The sequence below is a fragment of the Bison bison genome, unplaced genomic scaffold, assembly GCF_000754665.1.
Source record: "Bison bison bison isolate TAMUID 2011002044 unplaced genomic scaffold, Bison_UMD1.0 scf7180017864311, whole genome shotgun sequence".
NCBI lineage: Eukaryota > Metazoa > Chordata > Mammalia > Artiodactyla > Bovidae > Bison > Bison bison.
In genome coordinates, this window is record NW_011494883.1 from 185,753 (window position 1) to 205,411 (window position 19,659).

Here is a 19,659-nt window from a genome sequence, read left to right on the forward strand (position 1 = left end):
CTCCAGGCAAGAACGCTGGAGTGAGTTGCCATTTCCTTCTCCAATGCATGAAAGTGAAAAGTGAAAGTGAAGTCACTCAGTCATGTCCAATTCTTTGCAACCCCACGGATTGCAGCCTACCAGGCTCCTCCGCCCATGGGATTTTCCAGGCAAGAGTACTGGAGTGGGGTGCCATTGCCTTCTCCATGACCAACCTAGATAGCATATTAAAAAGCAGAGACATTACTTTGCCTAAGTGTTTTATTCTTTTCATTGCAATGGTGAATGGAATTTTTTCCTTAATTTCTCTTTCTGTTTTCCATTTGTTAGTGTATAGGAATGCAAGAGACTTCTCTGTGTTAATTTTATATCCTGCAACTTTACTATATTCATTGATTAGCTCTAGTAATTTTTTGGTGGTGTCTTTAGGGTTTTCTATGTACGGGATCAATCTACGTAAAGAAACAAAAGACCTATATATAGAAAACTATAATACACTGATGAAAGAAATCAAAGATGACCCAAATAGAAGGAGAAATAAACCATGTTTGTGGATTGTGAAAATGAGTATACTACCTAAAGCAATCTATAGATTCAATGCAATCCCTATCAAGCTACCAATGGTATTTTTCACAGAACTAGAACAAATAGTTTCACAATTTGTATGGAAATACAAAAAGCCTCAAATAGCCAAAGGAATCTTGAGAAAGAAGAGTGGAACTGGAGGAATCAACCTGCCTGACTTCAGACTATACTATAAAGCTACAGTCATCAAGACAGTATGATACTGGCACAATGACAGAAATATAGATCAATGGAACAAAATAGAAAGCCCAGAGATAAATCTATGCACCTATGGACACCTTATCTTTGACAAAGGAGGCAAGAATATACAACGGAGAAAAAACAATTTCTTTAACAAGTGCTGGGAAAACTGTTCTTTAACGAGTGCTGGGAAAACTGTTCAACTACATGTAAAAGAATGAAACTAGAACACTTTGTAACACCCTACACAAAAATAAACTCAAAATTGATCACAAAGATCTAAATGTAAGAGCAGAAACTATAAAACTCCTAGAGGAAAACATAGGCAAAACACTCTCTGACATAAATCACAGCAGAATACACTGTTGGTGGGAATGCGAACTAGTACAGCCACTGTGGAGAACAGTGTGGAGATTCCCTAAAAAACTGGAAATAGAACTGCCTTATGATCTAGCAATCCCACTGCTGGGCATATACACTGAGGAAACCAGAATTGAAAGAGACACATGTACCCCAGTGTTCATTGCAGCACTGTTTATAATAGCCAGGACATGGAAGCAACCTAGATGTCCATCGGCAGATGAATGGATAAGAAAGCTGTGGTACATACACACAATGGAATCTTACTCAGCTATTAAAAAGAATACATTTGAATCAGTTCTAATGAGGTGGATAAAACTGGAGCCTATTATACAGAGTAAAGTAAGTCAGAAAGAAAAACACCAATACACTATATTAACGCATGTATATGGAATTTAGGAAGATGGTAACGATGACCCTATATGTGAGACAGCAACAGAGACACAGATGTAAAGAACAGACTTTTGGACTCGGTGGGAGAAGGCGAGGGTGGGATGATTTGAGAGAATCACATTGAAACATGTATATTACCACATGTGAACTAGATCGCCAGTCCAGGTTTGATGCATGAGACAGGGCACTCAGGGCCAGTGCACTGGGATGACCCTGAGGGATGGGATGGGGAGGGAGAGGAGAGGGGGGTTCAGGATGGGGGACACATGTATACCCATGGCTGATTCATGTCAACGTAGGGCAAAAACCACTACAATATTGTAAAGTATTTAGACTCCAAATAAATAAATTAATTAATTAAAAAAAAAAAAAAACAGTTGTCAGAGGTCCCAGAAGTCAACAAAAGGAGACAAGAAATACAACTGAAGACTTCTCAAATTTGGCTAAAGATTTAAACCATCAGATTCAAGAAGCCAAGTAAACTCCAAACAAGAAATACTTGAAGCCGGAGATATCACAGTCAGAATTACCACAAACACTGACTGCTAAAGACAGAAAAAAATGACACAGAGAAACAACGTCTTATTTCTGGGGGAACAGTGATTCTAATGACAGCAGATTTTTCCTTGCAAACCATGAAAGTCAGCTGATGGCACACCTTTTTGAAATAGTGAAAGAAAGGATTGACAAAATAGATAGAAAGTGAAATTCAGAATGAATTTCTGATATGACAGATTGCAGGAATGAAAGAACATTCTCAGATGAATAAAAATGTTATACCTAGAAAGACCTGCTTTAAAAGCTGATACATTTTGCAGATTTTAGGTGAGTATGTTCCAATGTATTGTTTTAGAATTTACAAGAAGAAGGCTATTTCTTTGTTGTTGTTGTTTACTCTTTTTATCACTGTGGAAACTCTACCCATCCATCAGAACCCTGATTAATTCCACTTTTAGCCTTCCGGATCATCTCTCACTCTATACATGTGCCTGGCAGACTTTAGCACTACTTTTCTTGTAACTCATTCTGTTCGCTCCCTCTCCTTCTAATATTTTGTGGACAATGATCTTGCTCAATGCTTGCTTTTGCCCTCAGTGCTTAGTGTAATGATTGAGCATCCCAGGTGCTCAGGCTGTGTATTTCTGCATAGAACTGAATTCATGATAGGAAAATGGTATCTTTTCTTGGTTTATAATAAAAGAAAGGCTGAGCTTATCTTGTTTTATTTCTTGGCTGCTAGTGTATTTCTTATTAGATACTGGCCAGAACATAAATCAGATACTTTATATTTCTACTTTGGCAAGACATGTTGTAGGGATAAGACTGGGATACATAATTCTTAAGGAATTATTATGAAAAGTGGTTATTCTTAAAATATTTCTCTTCTCAAGATGCTTTACTGTTTAAGCTTTATTTTAATTAGAATATTATTTGTATTAGAAAATATTTTAATGGTGCTGTTTAACATGGTATGAATATTAAAATATGATGAGCATAACTTTGCAAAACAAAAATCATTTTAACTTAGAAAACTCCCTGAGGTCCTCCTTGTAGTTTTTAAGAGTTCTTCTTACTATAAGCGTCTGAAAGTACAGCTTAGGCTCACAGTATACTTACACAACATTTTCAGTGAACCATAATACTTGTTAAGCATCTATTCTGTGCTATAGTTTTTCTAAAATGTCACCTCCTTTAACCTTTTAAGAGTTTTCTATCAAAAGAGATTGTTACCTCATTTTACATGTAAGAAAGCTAAGTTTAATGGTTAATGGTTAGCATGTTTCAGATAGGCCATCGCATGTTTTATCTAAAATATTTTATCTAAATTAATTAGCATTCCTAAGAAAAATGATTGCTTTCCTAATTTTACTGTTGGGAAAACTGGGGTTTCGGAAACAGAACTTTCCCATATCACAGAACTAAAATCTGAGGTTTGGATTCAAACCCTAGAATATTTGACATAGAGCCTCAATTTTTAAGATTTCATTTTTTGCATTTTGCCTTTTTTATACTTAATGCAGAAAACAGGTCATGAAAAATTTATTATTAAATTCCAATCAAGACTTTAGAAAACATCAAATCATCTTTGAGAAAAATTTTTACCATCTCATTTATTATCAATTGCCTCAGTATATAGACGTAAAAAACTGCAATCTTAATGTATCTAGACTTGGAATCACTTGTCCTTAAGTACACATGTTTTATTTGACAGATTATATCAAAGCAGTATATTAATAATATTTAAGAGCATCAGATATTTGTAATTGTGTTATAATTAAAATTATATTCTTTAAATTTTTCCAGTTTATAGAATTATTTATTTACTTGAATAAAAGTATTGGCCATATAGTAGAAAGCAAGTTTTGAAAAGTAACAAAATGACTAAAATTTGGCAAGGTGAAAAAAGAATGTTGTGTGAAACTGTTTTGAAATTTGGTTTGTAGTTATGAATGCATGCTGTCAATGATTTTACTAGGGTACTAAAAAAGCAATTTTTTACAGCTTTTTAGTAGCATGATATTTTTAGTTTTAATTGTCCCTGTTTAATGCCTTCAGGATATGATTACATTATAACATTATAAAAATGCGTTAGCCAAAATTCCTGATTTATATGCAATCAGAACACTTCTAAATTTTTCCAGCTGTATCCTTAAACTTACTTCACAAGAATCTTTAACTGTGTTTCATCTTACCTATTTTTTAAAGTCATGACAGTTTTTTAATTTCCAAGACAGATGATATCACTAACGTAATTTTATTTGTTATGTATAAAGCCTAAGAACTCTGATTTATCTTTTTTAAAATTAACCTAGGAATGAGGATACCAGTTTTAGCCATGTTTGTGGTTGATTGCACAGTAAAGGTCTCATTACTGATTTACAAGAGTTAGATGTGTAACCTACCACATGTGGCTGTTTGAATGTGCCACTGGATTTATATTTTCAGAGTTTCACTGAAATCTAAGTTAAGAATTTCAGATGGTATATATTATTAATGATATATAAATATACAATGATGTACATTGGAGTTTGGCTTCATTAAAATTCTCTAAGGATTTAAGAGTTGAACTTCTAAAGCTGTCCCATAACTCCCTCTTAAATTTTCTGAAGAGAGATGTGAAGTAGATGTGAATGGATGTGAAGTAGAATAAACCTAGAATACAATAGCAGGAGCACAAAACTAGCCTGCAGGCATAAATTTTCTTAATTGTTCTGCCTTCCATACAAAAGTAATCCTTTTCATTACCCTCATGTGGAGAGGAGGCGGGTCAGGTTAATGATGTGACTTAATAAACCTTAAGGAAGGTCTGTTGTTCAGTGGTTAAGTCACGTCAGGGTAAAAACAACAAAAGCACCAACAAAATCTGTTTTGAATATGTACTGTGAAGTTCTCTCCATCTTTCAGAAGGACAGAAGTATTTAGGAATTGGCCACCTCTGCTCACCCTACATACCACTCTCCCTCAGAACTCCCTTTCTTTCACTTTTTCTAAACATTTACTTAAACCATCTTTCACCTTCTTCTTTCTGCACCATATTAATACTTCATATAAAAGCTTGCCAAGGATTTCAAAGTGGTATATATACATTGTCTGGTGCACTGGTGCACTGCCTTAGATATCTCCATTGCACCTTAAGGTAACAAAATAAAATGAGGGATTACTTACTGTCCTATTTTTCCTTCAGAAGTCCATTAAAAATATAATACGCACAAACTTTTTTAACATGCATATTCCCATTTGTAGTTAATTTTGTCTCAGTACACAGAACAATACTAAATTAAGCAAAGAAAATGTTACATCTAGCTTTCTATGGAGAAGGCAGTAGCACCCCCACTCCAGTACTCTTGCCTGGAAAATCCCGTGGGCTGAGGAGCATGGTAGGCTCCAGTCCATGGGGTCGCTAAGAGTCGGTACGACTGAGCGACTTCACTTTCACTTTTCACTTTCATGCATTGGAGAAGGAAATGGCAACCCACTCCAGTGTTCTTGCCTGGAGAATCCCAGGGACGGGGGAGCCTGGTGGGCTGCCCTCTATGGGGTCGCACAGAGTCGGACACGACTTAAGTGACTTAGCAGCAGCAGCAGCTTTCTATAATATATTAAGATTGTATCTTTCACAAGTTCCTACTTGATTCCAAGTGGCTGAAAATATAAACTTGTCAATTAATATTTTTTCTAGTTTAAATTACTACCTTGTTTTTGCTTTTGTTTGCTTTTAGCTCATATTCGTTTTGCCAGATAATCCCCCAAATTCTCATTTGATTCTTTCCAAGTAGCCTGGGTGATATGCTGTAGATCAGAAATCACCATTCTTTCTCTGCCCTTGGAGATCTTTAGGTCTTTGTTGCTTCACAGTGAAGAAAGTCCTAGTTTACATGGCAACACAACACACCACTGCACTTGGCTCCCAGGAATGTAGCTGGTGGAGTCAACTCAAGAATATTCAACTCAGGGTTCTGTAACCTTCCTATTCAGGTCTCTTCACCCGTTCCTCACCTTCCCACCCATCCCACTCCCCACCCTTCCAGCTTCTACTGGAGACACTGCTCAGCTTCTAGTATGTCATCTCTGTGTGTGTTTGTGCATGTGTGTGTGTGTGTGTGCATGTGTGCTCAGTCATGTCCAACTATTTGCAACCTCATGAATTGTAGCTCCTCTGTCCCTGGGATTTTCCAGGCAAGAGTACGGGAGTGGGTTGCCATTTCTTTCTCCAAGATATCTTCCCAACTCAAGGATTAAACCCTAGTCTCATGCATCACCTTCATTGGCAAGCAGATTCTTTACCACTAGCGCCACCTGGGAAGCCCCCTGCATTAAACCACCCACCCCTTGACAGTGAGAATCAAAGTAGGCTCAGAAGTGATAGTTAAGTCTCTCTCTATAGTCACATCATATTTTCCTTAATTCCCTATTTGAGCCATGCTATATTGACCTGGGATTTCCCAATCCATATCCTCTACAATTCCAATAGAATACCAGTAATCCTAATCCCTTCCAACCTGCTATCAGAGCAGAGTCTTTAGATGACTAGGAAAACATCACCAGTGTAGAAATACAAAGTCTTATGGACTCTGTTGCAGAGGGAGAGGGTGGGAAGATTTGGGAGAATGGCATTGAAACATGTATAATATCATGTATGAAACGAGTCGCCAGTCCAGGTTCGATGCACGATACTGGATGCTTGGGGCTGGTGCACTGGGACGACCCAAAGGGATGGTATGGGGAGGGAGGAGGGAGGAGGGTTCAGGATGGGGAACACATGTATACCTGTGGCGGATTCATTTCGATATTTGGCAAAACTAATACAATTTTGTAAAGTTTAAAAATAAAATAAAATTAAAAAAAAAAGAATTGTGTATTGGTGTACTTTAAAATTATTATCACTGTATATACAAAACATAGTCTATACATTGTGAATAAACAAATTGATTTCTCAGTGCTTTCTTGCCCACGTGACACATACTGAAGGAGAGATGGTCAATAGTCATGGTAAATAATTAGATTAATTGGTATGTTAAAAGATAAAAAGGAAATGAGGCATTAAAAATGAAATAAAATGAAGCATAGAAAAAAACAGTAGATCTAAGGAAGAGATAACCTGGGAACACCAGGGTGGAAAGAAGAGTATTTATAATTATATTTTATTTTATTTTTTTTGCAGTCCCCGCCCCTCCCTATTTATAATTTTAAATGTGGTAATCCAGAAATGCCTTACTGAAAAGTGTTGTTGTTACAGAATGGAACTTGGGTTTGCTCACTTGTGCACGGTAAAACCAATCTACTAACACCAGGTTGTGGTGAAGAAAGTGCAGACGTGGAGTAGGTGCCAGACAAGGAGTTGAGAGCAGCTAATGTGCAAAAACTACAAACTCACTGATAAGTTGCAGGGAAGCATTTTAAAAGGAAAGATGAGGGAGAGGAGTTGCAGGAGATATGATCAGCTTGTGCACAATTCTCTGATTGATTGGTGGTGAGGTAATAGGGTGTTGTCAGAGGGCTTAACATTATCAGTCCTCAGGCTCCAGTTGGACTGGGGACTACATGCTCATGGTCATCATATAGTTCTTCCATTTGGTAGGGGCTGTAATATCTATAAAACAACTCAGGAATGTGCATCAGATACAGTTTCTATATACATCAGGGAGGAACTAAAGATTCTGTGACTGCCATATGGCTGACTTGTTTAAATTGTTATAGTCCCGCTGGTCCAGCTGCTGCTTTTGTCACTGTGTGTTCACAACTTTTCAATCATTAATTTTTTTTTGTATATGTTAATCCCAAATTCCTAATTTATCACTCATTAATTCTTGAGCTAGGCTTTTGTCACCCAGGGGAGGCCTGGGAGATTACAGGTTTACTGCGAGAGGCAGGTAGAGGACATGGCAAGAAGGGTCTCCCCCAGGAAAGCGCCATAGGATCCTGCTTGGTTACGATATTTTAAAAAATTGGTAGATGATGTAGAAAGAGATCTATGTAGAGAATGTTCCAGACAGGTGAAAAGCCAGTGAAGAAGCCTTGAGGTAAAAACATGCTTGTACATTTGAGAAATGACTCCTACCCCTCACCCCAAAAAAGCCAATATAGTTGGAGTACAATGGAAAAAGGAGGTTATTATAGAAATTTTTGATTTTGTGTTTCTTCTTGTGACAACTTTGGTAAATGGTAAAATTTATTAGCATGCTATTTTATATATTACCGTATTGTCTTTAGGATTTGTAGAGACATTTCCGTATTCATTTTTGATGGTAGTGTATTTATATTTGTCACGCTTTTATTCTTAATCAGTTTACTAGGAAAGTTTCCATTTTTGTCAGTTTTCTTCTACATTTGTTTTATTTTTCCATGATTTTCCTCTTTATTATTTCCTTCCTTCTGCTTTCTTAAGCTTTGATGCTCTCTTCTTTTCCCATCTCCTGGGAGGAATTTTAACCATTGATTTTTCAGTCTCTTGTTTTTTTCCTAATATACACTAAGAATTTTCTAAGCATTGTCATTGCAGTTCACATATTTTTGATGTGGTTTCTTTTTATTATAACTATGTGTAAAGTACTTTCTAATTTCCATTATAAATTCTTTGACTTGTGGACTGTTTAGAAGTATCATCTCATGTCTAGACTGTTTGGTTTTTTCTGGTTATCTTTTTAGTTCTTTAGATTATTTACATCATGACCAGCGAACATACTTTGGATTATTTCCACATTTGAAATGTATTGAGTGTTTTCCAATACTCACTAAGTGGTCAGTTTTATAAATATACCATGTACACATAAAAAGAATGTGACTTTTGCTGTGTGCAATGTTCTTAGGTCAGTTAAGACAGACATGCTGATTTATTGTTTGGATTTGTTATGTCCTTAGTGAATTTTTTATGGTTGTTCCATCAGCTGTAAAGAGACACATTAAAGTTTCCCAGTTTAATTGTAGAATTGTCTATTTCTCTTCTTAATTCTATTCATTTTGCTTTATGCATTTTGACCTAGAGCCTATAAGTTGTGATATCTTTGTTGTAGAAATCCTTTTATTATAAAAACAATCCTCTATCTTTGATATGCTTGTGGCTTCAATTCATTTTGCTATAATTTGCACAATTGTAGTATTTATATGATCTCTTCTACTCTGTTTTGGTTAATTTTTACATATTATACCATTTTATTTTCTTATACTTTTAACTTATCTATGTCCTTATTTTTAAAGTGTATCTCTAGGAAGCAGAGTACAGCTAGGGTTTATTTTTATTATGCAATTCTATCATTTTAGTTTGAGTTTACTATATTTAGTCTTTTATATTTAATTAAATTTTTGGTATGAAATGTTATCTGTTTTATTTTTCACTTTATTTCTTGTTTCTTTACCCCTTTTTGCCTTTTTATATAAGTAAATCCAATATTTGTATTCCATTTTCTTTACAATTGTGGGTTATATATTATTTTCCTATTCTTTTGAAATTACTGTATGTGTTATGCATGTCTCCTTTTACTGGTCTCCTGATATTGCTAGACTTTTGAACACTTAAACTCCATTCATTCCCCCCACTATATTCAGTTCTCTGTGTTTTAAAATTGTAGAACATTAAAATCAGTGTTTTGTATACTTGATATTTATTTACAGTTTATGTGTTTATTCTTTATTTTCTTTGCATTTTCATGTTTCATTATGAGATTTTTTTCCTTCTTTTTGAAGAAAGTTCTTTAACATTTCTTTATACCGATAATTTTTGCTGATTAGCTTTTTAATGTATTAAAGTATCGTTGGTTTATAACATTATGTTTCATGCATACATTATATAGTATTTCAACCTCTGTGTACACTATATTATGCTCATTACCGTAAGTTTAGTTTCATCTGTCACCATGCATTTAAACCCCTATTTTGCCCTCCCCATTGCCACTTCCACTTTGGTAACCCACTACTCTGTTGTCTGTATCTTTTGGTTTTTATCTGGTTTTGTTTGTTCATTTATTTGGTTTTTGTTTGCTTATATACACATGTGAGTAAAATCATATGGTATTTATCTGTCTTCATCTATTATACTTATTTCACTTAGCCTAATTCCTTCAAGGTCCAAGCATATTGTCACAAATAACAAGATTGCATCTCTCTTTTTTTTTTTTAATAATTGAGTAGTATTGTGTATATGTAAGACATCTTCTTAATCCATTCATCTATTGATGGGCACTTAGGTTATTTCCATATCCTGATTCTTGATGGAAAACAGTATGGATATTCCTCAAAAGGTATAAGAATAGCATTACCAGTTGATCTAGCTATTCCATTTCTGCATATTCATCTGAAAGATGAAAGCACTAATTCAGAAAGATAGATGCATTCCTGTATTTATCACAGCATTATCTATACCAATATTTTGATATAATGTACCATTAGAAGGGGTTTCTATCTCTAATTTACAAAAAGATGCATTTGGTTTGTGGTGACCCAGTGAATGTGGATTCAGGTTCCATATCTTTATGTTAAAAATGTCTTTATTTCATCACCATTTATTCTCTAATTTTAATATGGAAGTGACTTCTCTCTCACAGTGTACCCTTTCTTTACTTGGCTGGTGATTTTTATTTGTGATCTTAAGTTGACTTTCCTGTGGGAATTTTCTGTTTGCTGAGATGATATCATAGTGATATTTCATTTGTTTTTACTTAACTGACAAGGAATTCTGTAATCCTTGCATGATCCCCAAACTGTATGATCAATTTGTACATTACATTCATGGCTTAGTATTCTTTTGGCTTTACACTTATGCATGATGATGGCTTGGGTTTTGATTTGTTTATGAAGTCTTTTCTAGCATTCCCAGAATTTATTTTGAGCCAGAGTTCCTTGTTGCTTCCCTACATATGGATTTTTAAAGTTATATTCAAGTCTGTTTCAAAGTCATTAACAGCATCAATTCCAGGCTTTCTTATTTGTATATGGATCTTAGTTCTTTACTCACTAAATACCTGTCATGCAGATATTTTGGAACCACACCCATTATTTAATAAGACTTGTGTCTTATATGATACCCAGGTTCTGACAGCATTAACTCATGATCTTATCACTCAGGCCTTGAATTTTTTAAGCTTTGTTCCTGTACTTGGAATTATTTTTACATCAACCTTAGCTATATATTAAAAAATTTGTATATTGTATATTATTTGACATTTCTGTGTGGTTTTCACAAAAGAATCTCATTCTCCCATGATATAGGAACATACAAACAACATTTTAATGTCTAAACAATATTTTGCCTTATTTGACCACAGAGCCTGTTATGCTTTTTTATTAAACTAATACTGTTTTGATTATTCTTAGGAGTCACTTTTTTCATAGTATTTGTAGAAACTACACTGTTAAGAATGTTACAGATGACTTAAACATTTAAGAGGATCTGGAAGCCTATTCTTAAATACCTTTATAATTATAGTGATATTAAACTCTTAACTTACATACTTATAATTTTATATTCCTAGATCATCTTGTCTCTTAATGGAAGAGAGGCAGATAATTTGCAAAGTAGTAAGGCGAGTATTTGTTTTAAAATATGTTCAAAGCCCAATTTGAATATTATCGTGTAAGTGGATTTTACATTTTCTGGGCACCATGATTAAGTTATTATAAATTTTTTTCTAATTGGTGGATGAAATACATTTGTTTCTTCTAAATTATACTTTTTTATTCAAAGCCCTCAATCGACTCACATTTTATATTAGTCTTTCTATGCTTTTCCTTTAAAGTGCCCCTTACTGAGAATGTGCCAGATACCGTGCTGATGCAGAGATGTACTACATGGCTTGCATATTTAAAGAACAGAAGCTTCCCCTCTATCAGTAACATCAATTCCCATAAGAATTTGCTTACCCTTTTCCATAATCAATCCTTAGTTCAGAAATTCCACACCCAATTTTTACTTCTTTCCCTGACTCACCTCTTCCCACTCAGTGATACCACCAACCAGTTTCCCTCTCTAAAATTGTTTCCTGCTTTGATTTCCCCCTATTCAGTGTCTTAAAAAAATTATCCCATAATATCCTATGTATGTCTTTATGTCTCAGTGATAACATTTTTAAACGGGTGTTTGTGTAGCTTATACTCCTGAAGGCAGAGCTCAGTATGTACCTTTGGCCCTTGTCACATACATTACATTAGGATTCAAGAAATAGTAGGACACATAGATAAATAACTTACCTCATAGGGTGCAATCATAAGATAAATAACTTGCTAGGATTGTGCCAGGAAAGCTAGGATTCTGAACTGAGGTGGTTTACCCACTGGCTAAAAGCAACAGTTCTGCAGCTGGAAGACTTACTTTTGGTAGGATACACCCATTTGATCATATACAAACTCAGGGCACTCAAAACCCAGAGGGATGGGATGAGGAGGGAGGTGGGAGGGGTGTTTGGGATAGGGGGACACATGTACACCCTTGGCTGATTCATGTCAATGTATGGCAAAAACCACCACAATATTGTAACATTATTAGTCTTCAGTTAAAATAAATTAATTAAAAAAACACTCTGATTTTCTAATTAGTCTGTTATTATAGCATGCATCCTGTAGAGTTTTAAAGGTTTCTGATTATCTTGAAGAGGTATATCATATCATGTCCAGTGTTTTGTTTTCAGATGTGAAATTCTCTTGACTCCTGGTATATGATTTGATTAATTTTTAGTTGAGAAATTAGAAATTGTTTTGGTTTCCTTTGTCTTTTCATAAGTTTTTTATGTTGAAAAAGTGCTTTAAAAAGGACCTGTGTTATATCTATCTTTAAATAACAGCTGTGTTAAATCCTTTCCCCTCCTAACCTCTACCCCTTATTATAATAGGAAACATGTGGGTTCTTGAAAGGACCTGAAAAGCAAGGGCTTTTAAACAGAATAATGCAAGTCATTTAAATTAGTCATGGTTACAATTATTCTCCATAACTTTCAAGTCAAAGAAAATCTCCTTTGTGTGCCAAATGTAAGAACAATGAAATTCAAATTTATTAGAAACTTAGTTGAAGATTTTGACTTTACACTTAAGTCAAAGAACAATAGGAGAGGATCTTTTTTGGTTGTTAAATTACATTCTGATGTAGAAGACATTGTATTGATTACTGCTCAGATTTCATAGACATGAGTATAATTTTCTGTCTTTAATTTTCTCACTGTAAAGCTATTTTAAACACATGAACTTGGAAAATGGGAAAAAAGGAAGAAAAATTACCTATAATCACTTCACATAATATAATTGATATTAACAATTTAGCATATTTATGTGGTCTTTTTGTTCTATGAAAATGTGATTTGAATTTTTTGACACTTGGTTGTAATCATTCCTCTATCAATATTTGAATTTTATTTCATAAAATATTTTATAGTATAAAATGTCTTGTGTATTGTAAAGATCATTTTTATCACCATATATTTTAATATGACCATACAATAGTTACTGATTTCCCATACCTAGTGGGAGAAGGCAATGGCACCCCACTCCAGTACTCTTGCCTGGAAAATCCCATGGACGGAGGAGCCTGGTAGGCTGCAGTCCATGGGGTTGCTAGAAGTCTGACACGACTGAGCAACTTCACTTTCACTTTTCACTGTCATGCATTGGAGAAGGAAATGGCAACCCACTCCAGTGTTCTTGCCTGGAGAATCCCAGGGACGGGGGAGCCTGGTGGGCTGCCATCTGTGGGGTCACACAGAGTCGGACACGATTGAAGTGACACAGCAGCAGCAGCAGCAGTGAAGAATTTAGTGTCCCCAGAGAGGTCACTGTTTATTCTTTTTCATCCTTGTACCACAGGGCAGGTGCTGGGAAGATACCAAAGTTTTACACTGTTGCATTCCCCCTGCTTCCCACTGCTGCTTCTAAGTCAGAATCTCTCCTATCCTCATGTAAAAACTCACCATTTGAAGCTGAAACTCTGATCTTTGCCATCCTATCCTTCACTGTCACTGTGACTCCTCTCTCTCCTTGATCCCTGCCCACATTTCCTGTGGATATTGGCTGTGTTTCCCACCTTCCTGAGTTAATTGTGATCAGGTGCAATTTCATGTTCATGGTATCAGTTCCCTGAGCACTACTTAATGATTCTTTGACCTCAACCTCTACCTCTGCCCTTTTCTACCCTCATGGCAATACCTAAGTCGTGTCTTGGAATTTCAGCTCTGAAATCTAAAAATCCCTAAATCCCTCTCGTGTCACAGTCTCCAATACTTCTTTGGAAAGTGTCTCTTCTTCTACTTCATTGATGACTCCATTCTCCTGACCACTGTATTCATTTTTAATGATCAGGCTCCAACCCTTCCTCTTTAATTATCAAGCATAGAGCCGTTGCAAGTTCTATCTTTTCTCTGACTCTTAAGTTTTACTGTAATCTCTTACACCCTGGGATTCTTCCTTTATACCTGATCAACAAAACCTCAGCCCAGATTTCATCCACACGTTAGCCTTCTCTGTGTCAGCCATTAGGTTGTATACCATTCAACTGGGCATATTAGTACCACCCAGGCTCTTGCTCTCCATCCACTGCAGAACCATATACTTTCTGATCCATTTACATTAAGTATTTCCTGACTTCTTCATCAGCTGTCTTTCCTGTTTCTCTCAGTTGCTATTCCAAGCTTCTATTTCTTTTCCAAAAAGTATTTCCAACTCCCATTCACCTTTGACCCATGCCTCAGATAACATTGCCTCTTTTTTTCACTTAGACATACAAAAATGTTAGAAATTAAGCTCCTTTACTTAATAAGCTATATCTATCAAAATTCTATAGGAATCATCTTCCATTATAAAACTGTAAACATTCCTCCTAAAGTCAGCAGGGAAAGTGAAGAGCTCAATACCACAGATATTTCAATAGTACATTGAAAATCCTGGCCAATATAGTAATATTACAGAAAAATATGGGAAAGCATATAAGAAAAAGAATAATGGAGAAAATACAGGAATTTAAAAACAAGCGACAATACCGTCTTTATTTGGGAACAATATATTTGAATGGGTATGGGTGAAGAAATATAATACTTATTAAAGTGATTAAATTTGTTATGTACTGGTCCACATAGCAAAGGAATATATGACATGACAACACACGTTGGCTGAATTTTAATCTACATATGGTGATGAAATTATTTCAGTTGTGAAAAACATGAAGAAGTATATGGGCATCCTAAAGGAAATTTTGTACCAAACAGTGGTCATCGGCATGCTAATTATAGTTGAGCTTGATTTAGAATTTATGCAGAACATTTAATCTCAAATTATGTGTTTTTAAAAGTCTTAAAATGCTCAAGAGAATTTTGATATGGGGTACTTCGCTTTCATCCTGCATCTCTCTCTCTGTTCTTTCCACCTCTCTTCTTCCCTTCAGTCAGGACACAAGTTCAGTTACTCCCAAATCTTGATTTTCCATCTCTTGTTGTTTTAATAAGACCATGCCTTATCACACTCAGGGCTTCCCTGGTGGCTCAGACAGTAAAGAATCTGCCTGTAATGCAGAAGACCCAGGTTCGATCTCTGGGTCAGGAAGATCCATTGGAGAAGGCAATGGCCACCCACCCTAGTATTCTTGCCTAGATAATCCCATGGACAGAGGAGCCTGGTAGGCTACAGTCCATGGGCTTGCAAAGAGTCGGACATGACTGAATAACTAACTTTCACTTTAGCACTGACAATATTCACACTATGTTTAAGAATTATTAAAAGTTTTTATATCACTTATTGTTGAATGGAACTAAAGAATGTGTTTCTCCCCTCTTCCTTCTCTTCTTCCTTCTGCTCATTATTGCCTTCATCTTTCCTTCTACTTTATCTAGATTTAATCATAGTGTAATTTCAATTGCCTTAATAAGCCAAATAAAGTAGGACTTATCATCTATTGATCCATTCATATGTCCATCCACCCATCTATTAATAGAGAAGCTATTCATCTCTTTGTGGATTTGGAATGTCTGTAAGATCTATTTTAATTTCTAAATACAATGAGAAAATAACATCTTTATACTTAATCTCTTGACCATTTCTTTCTCTAGTTCTGTTTTTTAAATAACACGTATATACTACATTTTGCCTAACAAATACATCTTCATTTTTCTGATAAACCAGTGGATACCAGGCCCTGACATTAGTATGAAGGTTTGAAAGAGTAGTTAAGGATATACTTTGAACTAATCTCCATTTTCAACCCTCCAGCAATGCCTTTCCTCAAACCTGTGTGTTTCAGTCTTGAGCCTCTCTAGGGTTCTACTGTGCTCATAAACTCCTTCTTTCCTATCATTTGAGCTGTGGCTCCACTAAATCAGTCCATCTTTCTTCACGAATCTTCTCTCCCCAAAACATGGTCAAGATGATTTGTCGTTTTATTTAAATTTAATTATTCCTTACCATTATTCTTCAGGTTTCTGAAGAGAGAAAAAAGTCACAGCATTCAGCTAACCATCTTTCATTAGCGTGCTCTAAATTGTAATCAAAAGCAAAATAAAATTAGCTGGTGGATGGATTCATCCTTGGTAGTCATGTGATCTTTGGCAAATCATTTTACCTGTCCATTAATTTTTTTCACAAAATGAGATTACATGTATTTTAAAAGGAGATGAAATTTAGAAAACATACAAATAATTCAAAATATATATATTTCTTATAACAGATATCTTGTTACTTGAGAATACATAAAATATACTCTTGGATGATTATAGTACCTTGTATTAAATAATATTTATTGAAGTATATGTCTTAATTAGTAAAATAGTATATAAATCTTTGACTAATGAATATAAGTGATTTCATATACTATCATCTTTACTAATAATTTAAACCAAAAGGTCAAATGTTTTGCTGAAATTTTTGTCTTAATATTTTAGTATCATGTACTCTGAATCAGATCATCTTTATTAGCTAAGAAATTTTCAAAGGAAACACTTAGTTTTCCAATTACCATGGATAGTTTTTAAGTTACATTAGTTAAAATGATATTTCACAAAATAAAATTTCAAAATTTTACTAACTCAGAATATAAATGTGAGTTCAAGAATCTTCTAAATGTAATTTATTTTAGGGTATTTCTTTGAAATGAGATTTCAAGATTTGAGAAATGCTTAAATAATCATTGCTTTTTTATTTACATTTTCTAAGTTGTGACTATATTACATGATAATGAAAAGTGATATTTATAAAATGTATTTTTATGGTATTCCTTGGAGAATTATATAATTGATAAAATGATTCCATCTAAAATATGAAATTTAAAAGACTATTAACAGTTTATTGAGTGACATATATATATTTCTCCTGAAATTATTTATAGGGGCTGGATATCACAGTTTAATAGATATAGTTGAGGGGGAAAACTGTCATTTTTCTTTTCTTCTATTAATACCAAACATAAATATTTGGACTTTAATTCTGACATTTGATAATTAATGTTTGTGTTTTCTAGGTATAGCTTACTTGAGTGGAATGTGTAGTGAAAAGAGAAAATGTATTATTGCTGAAGACAATGGCTTAAACCTTGCATTTACAATTGCTCATGAAATGGGCCACAAGTAAGTAAAAATCCTGGCTATGCTAATATAACTTTGTAATTTGAGGTATTGAATTGCCTGCATATCTTTCCATTTTTTTGTTTTGAGCCTAAGATTTTTAAAATTAGGGAAATGAAGGAGGGAAGATCATTTACATTTAAAGAGTATTTTCTGATTATTTTAACCATTCCTGATATTTTGAATAAAATTTTATTACGTTATTAAAATCCTCATCAGAACAGTCATTACATGGCACATGATTCATTTCAATACATATTTTCAAATGATATAAACCTTGCAATAATCATGACACTAAAAAGATATGCATTATTCAAGCATCCAAGGAAAACACTACATACAAGTAAAATGCTTTCAACTTTTGACAGTTCCTGTTTGTTATTACCCAGTAGAGAGCAAAAGGAGTTATCTGCACAGTTTAGAAGTAATGCATTTGAAAGAGAATTAAACTGGACACACAGTTCATGTGTAATGAACATTAAGTATGTCTCAGACATAATTCTACGCACTGTACATAGATTAGCTCACTTAAAACTCATACAAAGCAAGGATTTCATTTTACAAATAATAAAAATAGCAATAATAAGTGGTGGTAGCAACACTTACTATAGTCTTGCTATGTGCCAGACACGTTTCTACATGCTTTATATATCCCCACAACTTTCCTGTCAAATAGACTGTTAGAGTACCCATCTTATAGAGAAGAAACCTGAAGTAGAGAGGGGTTATCTACCCTCCTAGAATGATGAAAATACTATCTTAGAGGAAAAATTTGATCATGTCATCTAACTCAGGTCATACTGTTCTGAATTTCTACACTAAGTTGTCTACTGTCTGTAGATCTTGAATTCCTCATCAATAAAATGGGGATAATACCTGTATTATGAAGTTTGTTTGAGATTCAAATGACGTAAGAAATAGACTGTATTTATGGAAATTGGGCTTCCCTGGTGGCTCAGATGGTAAAGCATCTGGGTTGGGAAGATCCCCTGGAGAAGTGAATGGCAATCCACTCTGGTATTCTTGCCTAGAGAATTCCATGGACTTGGCAGAGCCTGGCAGGCTATAATCTATGGGGTCACAAAGAATCGAACACAATTGAACAACTAACAAACTAACACTTTCAGACTTTCACTACTTTACAGTAAATACACTATAGTAGAATGGTGTGGGTTAGGGAATCAGACCTAATTTTGACTGTAGGCTTCTCTACGTGCTAGCAGTATCAGCAGCACAAATGAAAAGTATTTTAATTGAACTCAGATTTACTGAAGCCCTATTCAGGGAGGTGATCTTTATGGAGGCCCCTTTGGTCAAAGGCATATTTGGTTTGGCTGCAGTATTTCAAAAATTGTATCAGTTGCCAACATTAAAAAATATAAATTTGACATAAAAATTCAAATTTCCAGACCTGGCAGCGTTAGACGCACAGTCCCATATGGCAGCCATCCCTTGGAGCTGAGCAGCGTCTGTACCCTTTAGGCTGGGCCCATCCTCCCCAGCTCATCACACGCAGCAGCACTTTGCTACCATTCATCCAGCTGACTTTGTTTTCATCATATAGCTGGACTCTGTAGACAGTTGAGTAAACTTGAGTTGGCAGTGGAATTTGATTGGTAAAGGAAAACTTTGATGAAAACTTATATAAGACTTAATGGTTTTTATTTAAAAAAACCCTTTTTTAGTCAAGTAAACTGGAATATATAAAAATGATCCGGTCATAATTATATAGTCCTATAAATGATCAAATATTGAATGTACCCATAACCTAGGGCAGGAAATAGAACATTATCAGCAGTGATTGGTTTTTTGATGTCATTGTTTTTAAATGTGTAGAAACACTTTCATTTTCTCTTATGCAGGCTTTCAGTTGTCATTTGAGTGCTCTAGGATATGTGAGGGGTTTGTTACTTGAAAAAGAAGAAAAGATAAATATACTTTGAAATCATCATCCTTTAGGGAAAGTATACAATACAAACGGAGAAGGCGATGGCACCCCACTCCAGTACTCTTGCCTGGAAAATCCCATGGATGGAGGAGCCTGGTGGGCTGCAGTCCATGGGGTCGCTGAGAGTCGGACACGACTGAGCGACTTCACTTTCACTTTTCACTTTCATGCATTGGAGAAGGAAATGGCAACCTA

General features: G+C 34.9%; 1 protein-coding gene across 1 annotated transcript in view; it reads left to right on the plus strand.

The window, feature by feature from the left end:
- Positions 1-19,659, plus strand: part of ADAMTS19 (ADAM metallopeptidase with thrombospondin type 1 motif, 19) — a 275,020-nt gene that overhangs the window by 115,616 nt on the left and 139,745 nt on the right. The window contains 1 exon segment of the mRNA XM_010852422.1: positions 17,414-17,519. Within this exon segment, the coding sequence (XP_010850724.1) occupies positions 17,414-17,519 (106 nt within the window).